The sequence below is a fragment of the Salmo salar genome, chromosome 24 (assembly GCF_965601325.2).
Source record: "Salmo salar chromosome 24, fSalSal1, whole genome shotgun sequence".
NCBI classification, from domain to species: Eukaryota; Metazoa; Chordata; class Actinopteri; order Salmoniformes; family Salmonidae; genus Salmo; species Salmo salar.
This window is the reverse complement of record NC_138314.1, coordinates 24378040-24391733: the sequence shown is the minus strand read 5'-3', so window position 1 is coordinate 24391733 and position 13694 is coordinate 24378040. Positions and strand designations below refer to the sequence as shown.

At 43.4% G+C, this 13694-nt stretch overlaps 1 protein-coding gene and 1 non-coding gene across 2 annotated transcripts in view; one reads left to right on the top strand and one right to left on the bottom strand.

Moving 5' to 3' along the window:
- LOC106585532 (transmembrane protein 132C) overlaps positions 1-13694 on the bottom strand; it is a 217694-nt gene that overhangs the window by 14498 nt on the left and 189502 nt on the right. The window contains exons 5-6 of the mRNA XM_045706869.2: positions 9678-9821; positions 3302-3510 (exon numbers count right to left, since the gene is read on the bottom strand). Coding sequence (XP_045562825.1) covers positions 3302-3510; positions 9678-9821 — 353 coding nt within the window. The remainder of the gene's footprint in view (positions 1-3301; positions 3511-9677; positions 9822-13694) is intronic.
- On the top strand, positions 10788-10863 carry trnav-uac (transfer RNA valine (anticodon UAC)). The gene has a single exon. It is a non-coding gene; the product is annotated as a tRNA-Val (tRNA).

The window sequence follows — 13694 nt, the reverse complement described above, 5'->3', positions numbered from 1 at the left end:
CAGAGACAGGGAGTCTCAGGTAAGTTTGTTGAGTCTTTGTTTGGCAACATTATGAAAGGTTCTCAATTTTGACTTGTAAAATAGGAACATAATTGGAAAATGCCATGGATACCCCCACTCTCAACTTAAACTGGTGACTGAACTAAGATTTGTTAAAGGCAATGGTATTGCTGTTGTGATTAGTTGTGTAGTTTTGGGTACCGGTAGTTAGGAGTACGGCAAACACCTTATTTCTTTGGTTCCTCAATATACATTTACCATATTACAATGTAGACTATGTGTTACAGCACTACTTTTGGTGTCCCCCTCAGGAATTGCTCTTGAGAAAATTTCATGTAATTGTCCCCTCCAAAGTGGATATCAGATTTTCGCCCCTGGAGAGAGCGTGTCAAAATTGTAATGTCGAAAGAGGACATTTAGTGACATTGTTTTGGCAAGGTCAGCATTTGAGGACAACATACACTCACTTATATTATAAGAAACATGCAGATGTTCTTAAAACAGAACATAAGAACCCTTCACAAACGCAACCCGGTCCCGGAACAAAGGAAACATTGCCATGAGAAAATCATCATGACATGTTGCACATCCCTCACAGAGAGCACACTTGTATCCCTGAGCGAGGGGAAGTAATTCATGTGCCTGCCTGTAAACACTTATCTTGTCCATGTTTTGATGGGGGCTGCTGGGAGGGGGAGGCAAACCCCGCAAATGCAAGACTGTGGAGCTAGCATTCTGGCAAGCACCCCACTCCCAGGCCTGGACACACATAATCTGGATCCCAATGGTCTCTCTCTCGGTCTCTCTCTCTCTCTCTGTCTCTCTCTCTCTCTGTCTCTCTCTCTCTCGGTCTCTCTCTCTCTCGGTCTCTCTCTCTCTCGGTCTCTCTCTCTCTCGGTCTCTCTCTCTCGGTCTCTCTCTCTCTCGGTCTCTCTCTCTCTCTCTCTCTCTCTCTCTCTCTCTCTCTCTCTCTCTTTCTCTCTCTCTCTCTTGTCTGTGTGGCTCACTTAGCAGCCTATCTGACGGAGGCAGGTCCCTTCTCTTGGTATTGAGGCTCTGAATGGGCCCGTGCTCTGTGGGTTCCTTGGACTGTGGACGGGTGCCCGGTGCCCGCTCTCGTCACCAGTTACCCTGCTACTTTGCAAGGTTACGCCTGTTATTCCCTGATAAACAAAGATGAGAGGAGGACAGGGAGGAAACAAACTCCCAGCGGTCTGTCAGCTTCCATGCCAGACCAGACACACTCATCAACAAGGACAACAGAAATGGACTGTCCCTGCTGATAGGGGCATTCCAACACACAATAGGAAAACAACATAACACAACAAGCCCCCACAAATCCAAACTATATGCCTCTCAGCTCAGTCAGTGAAAATGTTGAATAAGATAACAGCTAATTATAAAGGAGCCAGACACCTTCATGTCCAGGCTGGCAGGTGAGAGAGGGAACTCAAACCAGGTCCAATAGTGAACATGTCCAGTACTAATTATAGTAGGTTGACCTGATGTCTGCTCCCTCCATTGATGGGTGTCAAAGAGTGTGAGGCCAGCAGAATGGTGGGTAAGGTGCTATTGGAGACGAGGCCTCAGCCCCGGGGGGGGGGGAGATGGATGACCTTCAGACAGCTCTAATAATGTCAGGCCCTGCAGTGAGCCAGAAGGAACCAGTAGCAACCATGGTAGTTGTGTCCAACACAACACAGCCCTCATTACCCTGTGTGAGCCCACCATGACAGCAATCCAATACAGTCAGTGTGATCAGGGCTCCCTCTGTACACAATACTATGCACAGGAGAATATACTTAATACAGAGCGGCAAGAGGCACTGGTACAGGGTCATTCAATTAAAACATTTCCGCCTAAATAGACATACTCAAACATAATCCTTTTTTATGATGGCTATAAAAAATAACAGGTAATGTTGCATAGCTTTAGAAAGCTTGGGAACTCACCTTTCTGGTATTTTTTAAATAAATTGCTGAGGTGTACTAACATTTGAGGACACAAGCTCAAGCATGTTTTTTTCCTATTCAACAAAAGTTTGGCAATAAGGCTTGAAATTACTGAAATGCTTTCTAAATATAGTAACAATCAAATTATAAACGACTTTGTAACGCCCTGGCCATAGAGAGGGGTTTTTGTTCTTTATTTTGGTTAGGCCAGGGTGTTACATTGGGTGGGCGTTCTATGTTCCTTTTTCTATGTTTTTGTATTTCTTTGTTTTGGGCCGTGTGTGGCTCCCAATCTGGCACAGCAGAAGCTCGTTGTTGCTGATTGGGAGTCACACATAAGGAGCATGTTTTTCCTTTGGGTTTTGTGGGTAATTGTTTCTGTTTTGAGTATTTTCCTAACAGGACTGTTTTTCTGTCGTTTTTGTTCATTTTTGTAGTGTTCTCTTGTTTTTTAATTAAAATTCTAATGATGAACACATCCTCTGCTGCACCTTGGTCTACTTCCACAGACAGCCGTTACAGACTTACAATAAAATGTCACATTTCTTATAACTGTAAAATAAATATGATCATACTTGGTGACAGTACAATATTGGCACTATTTCATATAACTATTGACAGCTAATTTTCTCCTAAGCGTCCACTGAGCGGTACAAAGACAACATTAAAATGTGTGCAAACCCCTTGCAACTACAGCTTTAAGCACGTGATCAAGAGAAAGTGATCTTATTTAAATTATATGAAATGATTGAATATTTTTTTCATGATGAGAGCTCTAAATCCAGCTGAGAATATCCCAGTGAGATGAAACCACAATGTCTGGACTCGCTAGACGGTCACCGTTCATTTGCTGTTTCTCAAGCTGAGCTCACTCGCTCAGCGGAAGAGATAATTGATTCTTTGTCTGGATAGGCCAGAAAACATGACACGTCACTCCCTATGCAAATGTAGGGTCTGAAACCTCACACTTCAATTCAGCTCCTCTTAGAGAGTGGAAACAGGGAGCAAACAGATGGGACTTTTTGGCATCCCCATATGGGGACTTAATAACTAAAATGTTTTAAATTGATGTCAACTTGGACACAAATTATGTATTTGTCAATAGCACACAACAAGATCCTGTACTGCCAGAAAATCATGTTGGCTGGAGACAAATATGGCAGGCATTTATATATTAATAGTGTTCATACCAAAGTGCAGAACAAGGTATCTTATGTCTACGATAAGGGCTGTTGTGCATGCTCTTTCAATCATCCCCATTTCCCATGTTCTGTCCACTTACCTGGCTAGGACTGCATGGGTGAAGAAGAGCCTATGTGATTCTATGGAAGGGGAAGAAGGACACATACCTTTGGCTGCTTGCCATGATGGGCACCCTCCATCCCTTGATCTGGCTGAGCTCTGTGTCAGACACCTCGATCTGGAGGGGCAGCCGTGGGATCCACACGTTCATCTCCAGCTGAGCACTCAGGTAGCTGTAGGTGAAGTTCACCATCATCCCCACCTTGCCCTTCATCTCCTTCCCATTCACAAACACATAGTCACACCTGTCTGACACCTGGACAGGAATAGGAGAGGAGGGGGAGAGAAGCATGTGTAAGTATCACAAGGAGATACCCAGACAAAGCAGCACCATCAGGACCAGCCAAACCCAACTCAACGGACAATGCTGGCACACACACTTTCCAAACTGTGCTGTACTGTACTGTACTGTAGGATGTATTTTATCTTGACCCTTACAGAATGAGATACACTATAGGCCAGATAAAGTGTTGTGTTCCGCCGCATTATTTATTGCCATCCCCACTATTTATTCCCAACTACAAAAGGAGAGAAGAGGGCAGGGGCACATCTTTGAATGTGTGGATAGAGGGTTGCAATGCAGCCCCCTAGATTACCTAGATATGCCCAGGGGCTAAATGCAGCACCAATAGATGGCAGCAGAGAGAGGAAGGCAGGTCTCCGCTGATAACATGACAAACTCAAAATCCTCTGTTTCACAAATGGCCTTTTAGAGGAAATCACCGGGCTTCACAGCTCCTCATTGCTTTAGCTGGCTGACCTTGCTCCTTCACTAGCAACTACTCTTTGATCCACACCCAGCCTCTCTCTCTTAAAGCCCTATGATGTAGCCATGTTAGCACCACAAATACACACAAAACCTCAAAGGGCCTTCAGAGGGGTGGCCAGCAGCTACAGGAGTGCATCGAACACACAAACATCGGAATTTGACACCCCCCCCCCCCCCCCCCCCACACACACCTGCCCAGCCACAAACATACACACACTCATACAATTCTAAAAGCATACAGAGTAGGGAATTTATCTATTTTGAAAGCAGGTATTTTGAGAAAGCTCCCGTTAGCAGTTTACTACTTCAATGAGATGAATTGAGATGACATCATAAAATATATTTTCCCATTTCCAAGTTGCTTCTTTATTGTCAGATATAAGAGATGAGTAAGCAATCATCATTCACAGAACATACAGTGTGTCTTCAAGGAAAAGGGATTGTGTGACAGATACCCAGCTCTTCCTGAACTCTCCTCTCCCTGCATCACTGCTCGTCTGAGGCAGCTTTAGAACCCCAGACTCCCACCTGCTCAACGCTCCATGTCTCCTGTTGTTGCTCATGTCCTTCCCTCACTTTCACCAAACACAAGCCTTTCTGTGTTTCAAGCCTTTGTTATTTTCTCTCCCTGACATGAATCCTTCTAAGGAGGTCTGGAGTACACTGTAGGGCAGCCCAAGGGCTACAGTCAACTATCAGAGCTCCCTTCAACCTCTGATATCAAGGACTGCTTTAGACTTCAATTCTCAAATGGATTTCTTACCACTGGATATCTTCGCTCAGCATGCTGCTGTAGTTTTCTACGTCTGCAATAGGAAGCTTTGTAAGGTGAACCCACCACACTATGTCTTATTGTTTCTTCCTGGTCTGGGGAATAGTAATTCTGTATTAAACCAATACATATTAGGACTACTATTTCTACAACTTATAATGGCACAAATAATGAAGAGGATGATGATAATGTAGTTGTTTTATTGGAAAGACTGGCAGCATTGCTGTATTGCTACTGGTTTCTAATAAAGTTATTAAAACTCTGCTTCTTCACAACAGACTGAGCAGATTCTGCTCTGTCAGAGCTTGATGTGTGAGTTTGTTTGGACTGATAAAGATGTCAAAGGAGTCCTCACTTCTTATCAGGCTCTATTGTTCTCTTCACCCTCCCTCCCACTCTCTCTCTCTCTCTCTCGGGAGTAAAGTGCCTTTGACAGACAATGTCAAAGCCATTTCCCTAGAGTTGAAACTTTACAACAGGTCTGCACAGCCCATAACAGTTGTAACATCACTGATAAACAAAATGGCACTAAGCAACATTTCTTCAAGTGCCATTCTTCAAGTGCCAAGTACCCCCCACACACAATGCAACTCTTTATGATTCACAGCAGTGCTTTGGCCGCAAAGATAATCACTGTCTGCGATATTATATTAAACCTACATCTGTCAGGGGTGAGTGTGGAGGACAGCAACATGCTCTAACAGCTTGTCTGAGTGCTGGGATTGATTCACATACAACACTATAGCACCTGACAGCCAAGGTAACTGCCTGCTGCAGCTTCTCTAATTCACAATAATCTGAGCAGAAACAATTATGGAGGACATGGTAGATAAAGTCCAGCCATCCTAATACATTACACGGGCTAACACTGGCCCCCAGTGGCACATTATCGGCCATCTTAACTCACAATCAATGCTTTAACGTACACACTCACCATCCTCCTCCTCAGTAGGCTGACACTGGAAGGCTGGTATTGTAGAAGACTGGAGGGAAGCGACCACTTCACTGTGAGTTATACAGTCTCTGTCACACTCATCCCTCAAGATATCATAAACGTCCAGGAGGATCCAGAGGCACATTAATCAGACACATTAGGCAGCTAACGGGAGAATAGTTACGGAGGACATTAAGGCTGTTGGGATCTAGCCCAGGAAATGAACGACTCGCCAGACAGATAGAATCAGTCGTAGATATGAGGGATGGGATTGGAGAAGCATGACGGTGGGCAGGCCTAGGTGTTGAATATAGGAGTTGGCTTGACAGAATCAATTAAGCAGCCCACGGTCCACATCAGCCGTGCCACTCATATCAGCACAGCACCTAGGGGCACCCGGGAATCCTCCCGTGCCCCCTCCCTGGTCGGAGGAGCCCATCCACATGGCAATAAACAGACCGGGAATCCATGTGAATCAGATCCCTCCCTTCAAAGACAAGTCCTTAAATTCATAAAAATGTATTGAGTGAAGCACCTGAAATGGCAATCTAAATTAACTCGTGCTCTTCATGAACAATGCCTTCACTTACAGTCCAGGACTGTTATTAGACATAATGTTTCAGGTCTGGGATTGAGAGTTTTATTAGTTTCACTTTCACACCAAGGCTATTGTGTTACATGTAGAATGTCCCAAACATTTTGTATCTTTCACGCTACACAGATCAGAGGTGGAGAAAACAAGAATGAGTGATGATGTTGCTTTCCTGAGAACTGGTCTATCATTTATCCTGAGTGCAGTGGTTCTAGTGGTGACAGCAGCGCTCAGTGGAGCTGGGAGAGGAGGATTGATACCCCAGATCTCATCTGTCATAGTACTTCTGCACTGACTCAACCTATAGTTTGTAGCTTTATGGATGACAGAGATATGGATTAAATGGGGTTAACTAGTACAACAATGGGTTAGTCTGAGCAATCTCAAGCAGGAGGCAATAGAAAAGAATACCACATAAATACCACATACATGATTGTCAGAGTAAAGCCAAAGGATGAACAAAGGGTAGTTACAGCAATGGAGTCAGACCAATCACGGCAACCTGATAAAGGGGATGGTATTTGTGATGAAAATTCTGTCTCCTCTGCTCTCTCCTACTCTCTTTAGCTCTCACCATGTAATTCAAAGTGAGAATATGTACCATAGACTAGCGTGTGCATGGTGAGGTGCAAGATTTCATGCTCCCTGCATCAGTTTCTTCAACATTCAAAATATCCAAACCTACATGGGCGGTTTGTGTAGAGGCTAGGTCTAGCAGAGGAGCTACAGTGATTGAATGTGAGCAATCATTCTCCCTCACCAGTATCTTCAATGAGTGATGCCAGAGGCTGGCTGAGAGAGGCCAGGGGACACACAGAACCCAAACATCACGCGTTCTGCAGAGCAGAATGCCTAACACCTCCTGGAGAGGGTGACTCAACTACTGTCGGACTAATAACCTCAGTGTACCCACAAACACCGCACAGAGTGGGACAACAAACTGATCTGGAACCAGGGGATAGTGTTGGCCGCTCACATACGCTACTCTCTTTACTGCCTGGCACGTTTGCCTACATTGGGTCTCATCAGTCCTTTTGCAGGCCTGTCAAAGCCATGCACCCAAAAAAAGTTTGTATACAAATATGCAAAAAAAGTATCATATGGCAGAGCCTAATTTTTGCCTGTACCTGTCAACACAGATTTGTTTTTAAGTAGCATTATTCTCTCCTGGGTTTAAGGGAGAAGCATGTCAGATGAGGTGTCCTTTTAAAAAGACGCAGTGTAATTCTAAAGCTACAGAGTGAATAAAGCAGCAGTAAATGAGCACAGTGATTCATTATTCAGGTAATGTGTCACTCTGTGTTTACTTAACACTGCCTTTAATTCCCCAGGCCCAAATGACATGAAGTAGTTATGTTTACACTCATGACTAGAAATGAACTGATACAATCTAGCTCTTCTTCACCCAACCGGTTTATACATTAAACACATGTATTTCTACTCAAAGCACAGACATCCTGTATCAGCAACCTCTTTATATGCGGTTGTTCCTTTTCTCAGAAAATCACTCTGGTGTGGAGGGACTTCAGTTTTCTAACTATAGCCGACAACACAGTGCTAATGTGGTAGAGTAGTCTACAGAAAAGGTTTCCTCTAAAACACGCTTGAAGAAAATCATCTTTTAGATGTTGAGTGTAAAAACAACATCCTCACTGTAGCTCATCAGAGTAAACAGAGTAGCTACCTCTTTCTATACAATGGTCAGTTAACACTACCATACCGGGCTTATAGGAAGCTCTATTGGATGTCTTAATAATAAATGTGCCTGTAATTAGGATGGCCCAGGTTTTTGTCTCCCTGGCTGAATTCATCTTCATCTTCATGACATGTTCAAAGAGAGGGAAACAGACATCAACTGGCAAAGCCTTTGGCACATAATGGACCTGTCTGTTGATAGCTCAGCCAGTTAGGATGGGAAACAGACTGTGGACAGATTGAAGGCTCTGTCTCTCTACTCCAGTTGGTGTTTTGGAGAGTTAGCCATTCCATTGATAATGAACCAGTCATTGTGAGTCAGGAGGAGGATTTCTCAGAGAACAGAAGTGAGCCATTGATGTGGAGGCTCTGCCTGCATCCCTCTGTACTGTTCTGGGTTTGGTGTTGTGTTTTGTGCAGTGTGTCCTCGGTTTGACAGAGTCACGGAAAAGAAAACTCAAGCGACCTGTCATTGACGTTTTCCTATTAAATGCTTTCTGTGTTTGTGTATCCTGTCTTGGGGCTTAAATCTGAAAATAGACACTCTAAAAATAGAGAAGCTCCTTGTCTGTTCCGGATTTGTTTATTGATTTAACATAAGCTTAAATGTACAATTCTTTGCAAGGCCAAAATGCCATGTATATTGTCAATCATTACATATTTGCTCTCATTCAATCCTATTTAGTTCAAATAAATAATTCCCAGTGTCTTAGTTGTTGCATAATCAGGCACACCTATATGCACCCCTATTGTTCTCTCTTTACTGCTGTGCAAATGAAAATAATGTGTGCCTATTTGTCACGTCAGTGGCTAACCTGAATAGAATCCTAAGGCACTTTACAGCCTGTGTATAGCAGTTGAGATTATAATTAAACTATATGAACACAAGAAAAACACAGTGCTTCAAAGCAGTCATATGTGTGGAATGAAGTCAATATCCAAAGTCTGAAGACTGATTTTGATTAATGAAAAATGAAATACAAATACATTTTTCAAACCGTACTTGAGTTTTACCATTTCTTGCAACTGGCAATGAGTCAGGCTCAGACTACAGTCAATACAACAATAAATGGCCATGCAACTGCACTTGACCATTCCTCATTATGCTCCACCTTCCAGGAGCTAGCTGAAACCCATCTCACTGGAAACTCCATCTCACTCACTAAACACTGGTCACTCACTAAACACGGGTCACAAAACACTGGTCACAAAACACTGGTCACTAAACACTGGTCACTAAACACTGGTCACTAAACACTGGTCACTCACTAAACACTGGTCACTAAACACTGGTCACTAAACACTGGTCACTAAACACTGGTCACTGGAATTCAGTTAAGACATCTGAACACTCAAATAATACCAACATGTAAAAAAACAACAATTGCATGACACTCATTCAAACATGCTGGCACTTTTTCGAACAGCAATTTTTTCTAAACATATACAAACTCAATATGCACATAAATTACTTGAAATGTTATGGTAATTTGAGCGACAATGTTTCAAAATTACACTGCTAGTGAGAAGAGAAACATATGGAAATACTTCAGTGCAAGAATGAGGCTTAGAATCTTTTTTATTATAAGTTTGCTAATATAAAGATTTTTTGTTGTCTATGAATCAAATCATTTCTTTATGATTAGTTTCCACTGACTGACCTTGACCACATCTTCATCTGTGGAGCGACAGTCCACTGCCTCTGAGACGTCAGTGACCGTGCCGTCTGCTCCGATGGTCACCACCTTCACCGGAACAGCCACTGTCTTCCCTGTCAACACGGCCGTGTTCAGGATCTCTGTGTCCTGAGAGAGAGACAGAGGACCATCACAGTCAAACACAGGGTAATATCAGAATACACAAAGGAGAAACACAGCTGCACAATCAGAACCGTTACTGAGTGGACAGCTCTACAACAGCACCATTACTGAATGGACAGCTCTACAACAGCACCATTACTGAATGGACAGCTCTACAACAGCACCATGGACAGTTTTAGAATCATCACCATTACTGAGTGGACAGCTCTACAACAGCACCATGGACAGTTTTAGAATCATTACCACTACTGAGTGGACAGCTCTACAACAGCACCATGGACAGTTTTAGAATCATCACCATTACTGAATGGACAGCTCTACAACAGCACCATGGACAGTTTTAGAATCATCACCATTACTGAGTGGAAAGCTCTACAACAGCACCATGGACAGTTTTAGAATCATCACCACTACTGAGTGGACAGCTCTACAACAGCACCATTACTGAGTGGACAGCTCTACAACAGCCCCATGGACAGTTTTAGAATCATCACCATTACTGAGTGGACAGCTCTACAACAGCACCATTACTGAGTGGACAGCTCTACAACAGCACCATTACTGAGTGGACAGCTCTACAACAGCACCATTACTGAGTGGACAGCTCTACAACAGCACCATGGACAGTTTTAGAATCATCACCATTACTGAGTTGACAGCTCTACAACAGCACAATGGACAGTTTTAGAATCATCACCACTACTGAGTGGACAGCTCTACAACAGCACAATGGACAGTTTTAGAATCATCACCACTACTGAGTGGACAGCTCAACAACAGCACCATGGACAGTTTTAGAATCATCACCACTACTGAGTGGACAGCTCTACAACAGCACAATGGACAGTTTTAGAATCATCACCATTACTGAGTGGACAGCTCTACAACAGCCCCATGGACAGTTTTAGAATCATCACCGTTACTGAATGGACAGCTCTACAACAGCACCATGGTCCCGTGTGGCTCAGTTGGTAGAGCATGGTGTTTACAACGCCAGGGTTGTGGGTTCGATTCCCACGGGTGATCAGTACGGAGAAGAAATGTATGCATTCACTACTGTAAGTCGCTCTGGATAAGAGCGTCTGCTAATTGACTAAAATGTAATGGAAAGTTTTAGAATCATCACCACTACTGAGTGGACAGCTCTACAACAGCACCATGGACAGTTTTAGAATCATCACCACTACTGAGTGGACCGCTCAACAACAGCACCATGGACAGTATTAGAATCATCACCACTACTGAGTGGACAGCTCTACAACAGCACCATGGACAGTTTTAGAATCATCACCACTACTGAGTGGACAGCTCTACAACAGCACCATGGACAGTTTTAGAATCATCACCACTACTGAGTGGACAGCTCAACAACAGCACCATGGACAGTTTTAGAATCATCACCACTACTGAGTGGACAGCTCTACAACAGCACCATGGACAGTTTTAGAATCATCACCACTACTGAGTGGACAGCTCTACAACAGCACCATGGACAGTTTTAGAATCATCACCACTACTGAGTGGACAGCTCTACAACAGCACCATGGACAGTTTTAGAATCATCACCACTACCGAGTGGACAGCTCAACAACAGCACCATTACTGAGTGGACAGCTCTACAACAGCACCATGGACAGTTTTAGTATCATCACCACTACTGAGTTGACAGCTCTACAACAGCACCATTACTGAGTGGACAGCTCTAGAATCAGCATGATTACTGAGTGGACAGCTCTAGAATCATTACCATTACTGAGTGGACAGCTCTAGAATCATCACCATTACTGAATGGACAGCTCTAGAATCAGCACCATTACTGAGTGGACAGCTCAAGAATCATCACCATTACTGAATGGACAGCTCTAGAATCAGCACCATTACTGAGTGGACAGCTCTAGAATCAGCACCATTACTGAGTGGACAGCTCTAGAATCAGCACCATTACTGAGTGGACAGCTCTAGAATCAGCACGATTACTGAGTGGACAGCTCTAGAATCAGCACCATTACTGAATGGACAGCTCTAGAATCAGCACCATTACTGAGTGGACAGCTCTAGAATCAGCACGATTACTGAGTGGACAGCTCTAGAATCAGCACCATTACTGAGTGGATGGCTATGGAGTAGACAGCTCCAGAATCAGCACTGCTACTAGGTGGACAACTCTAGAACGAACACTGCTTTTGGATGGACAGCTTTTGACTCATTACTGTTAGTGAGTTCACAGCTCTGGGTAGAGAAACAAGCTCAGTACTATTAGTGAGTGGGCAGCTGTGTCTGACCTTAGTACTGTTAGTGAAATGGAACCCTAGTAGAGAAAGAGGATCGGCAGGGGTTCATTACTCCCAATAGAGCTCTTAACCTTTCATTACACAGCCATCACACTGTCAGAAGAGATAATTGGTTCAATTAAGATAGGCCTGGGAAAGGCTTTACTGTCTTAGCCAGACACTCAGACATTACATTGTCTGTTATAGCCATTCACTACATCTCCATTTCAATTAGACGGCTAAATAAGCTGAACCACCACTAGAAATGCCTTGGAGCCAAGGTACAGCCTTTAGGTCATTGAGGACTGTCTGCTCTTTGCTCTATTGAGGAACCCACATGACAATTGAATCCTATAGAGTGAAAAAGGTCCTACCAAGCAAGGTCGTCTTGTTTAATTGCTACTGTGAAACCTCTATAAAGAGGTTCACAATCATTTCAATGGTTTGGCTTTGAAAGGGCTTTAACAATGGGCAGAAACTGAGCGACCCTCTTTACTTTGCTCAGTTAAAGCTGTGTCTGTATTGAAGACTTGGCTCTCAAATGCTTCTACGACAGCATTACATTATGCAGAATTTAGGTATGGATATTAACCTAATTCTAAAACGATGTCTATATCCTTTCATATCACTAATACTGACACCTTGTGACAGGCTCTATCTGCTGTGTGTTTGACTTCCTGTCAACATTGCTCTTTCTCTGCATGAGGGGAAAACACATGGATTTGTACACTGCTCCTTAAGACCTTCACTTGTGTTTGTGTGCTTGTGAATAAGAGGCATTGAAAAAAGAGAGAAAAAGGGGATTAAGTTCTGTTAAAAGGAGCATGGACGTTTGTAAGCGTCAATTACCAGTCCATTCAGGCTTTGGAGTGAAATTATTATTGGTTGAGACAAAAATTACCAATGACTCACAAAAACAATAATGTGGCACTATCTTCAAATTGCTTTTCATTATATTTTTTAGAGACTAACATTGTTATACAGCATATAGAATCATATAGATTCTGACTTTGCTGACTTTGATTCAATTCCCCTAAAATAGGGGCTGAAGTAAATGAATTCTGTCCCTGCTGGGATTCCTCCATTTCCAGAGGGTCTTTTATAATAAATGATGAGGTAAATGGTTGAGGCCCGGTGAAACACAGAGCATTACAGAGGCTGGAAGTTACAGAGGCTGGAAGTGACCCAGCAGGCTGGAACCAGCAGGAGAAGCGAGAGAGCAGGTCCTGGCAGTAATAAGCCACAGTGGAATCTCACAGAGATGCTTCAATGGCCCACACAGCCAGCCACACACAGACAGCGCAATTTAATGCAAAACGGAGAGCCTTGGTGCACAACAGGAGAGTTACTTAAAGCTTAGTCTGTATGGGACAGAGGTCATAGGAAAATATGAGCCAGATTCCTGTAGTATAGGAATGATTACTCTATTAACTAGTAATGCTACCACCTGACTGGGAAAGTTAGACTCTTTAAGTATGGGATACATTTCTGTCACTCTTGTACCTGAGAAACCAGATACCTACAACCCACTTATTTTGAGCGACTACCTCACACTATTACCTTGCACGGCCTTGATACGTGTTGTTCT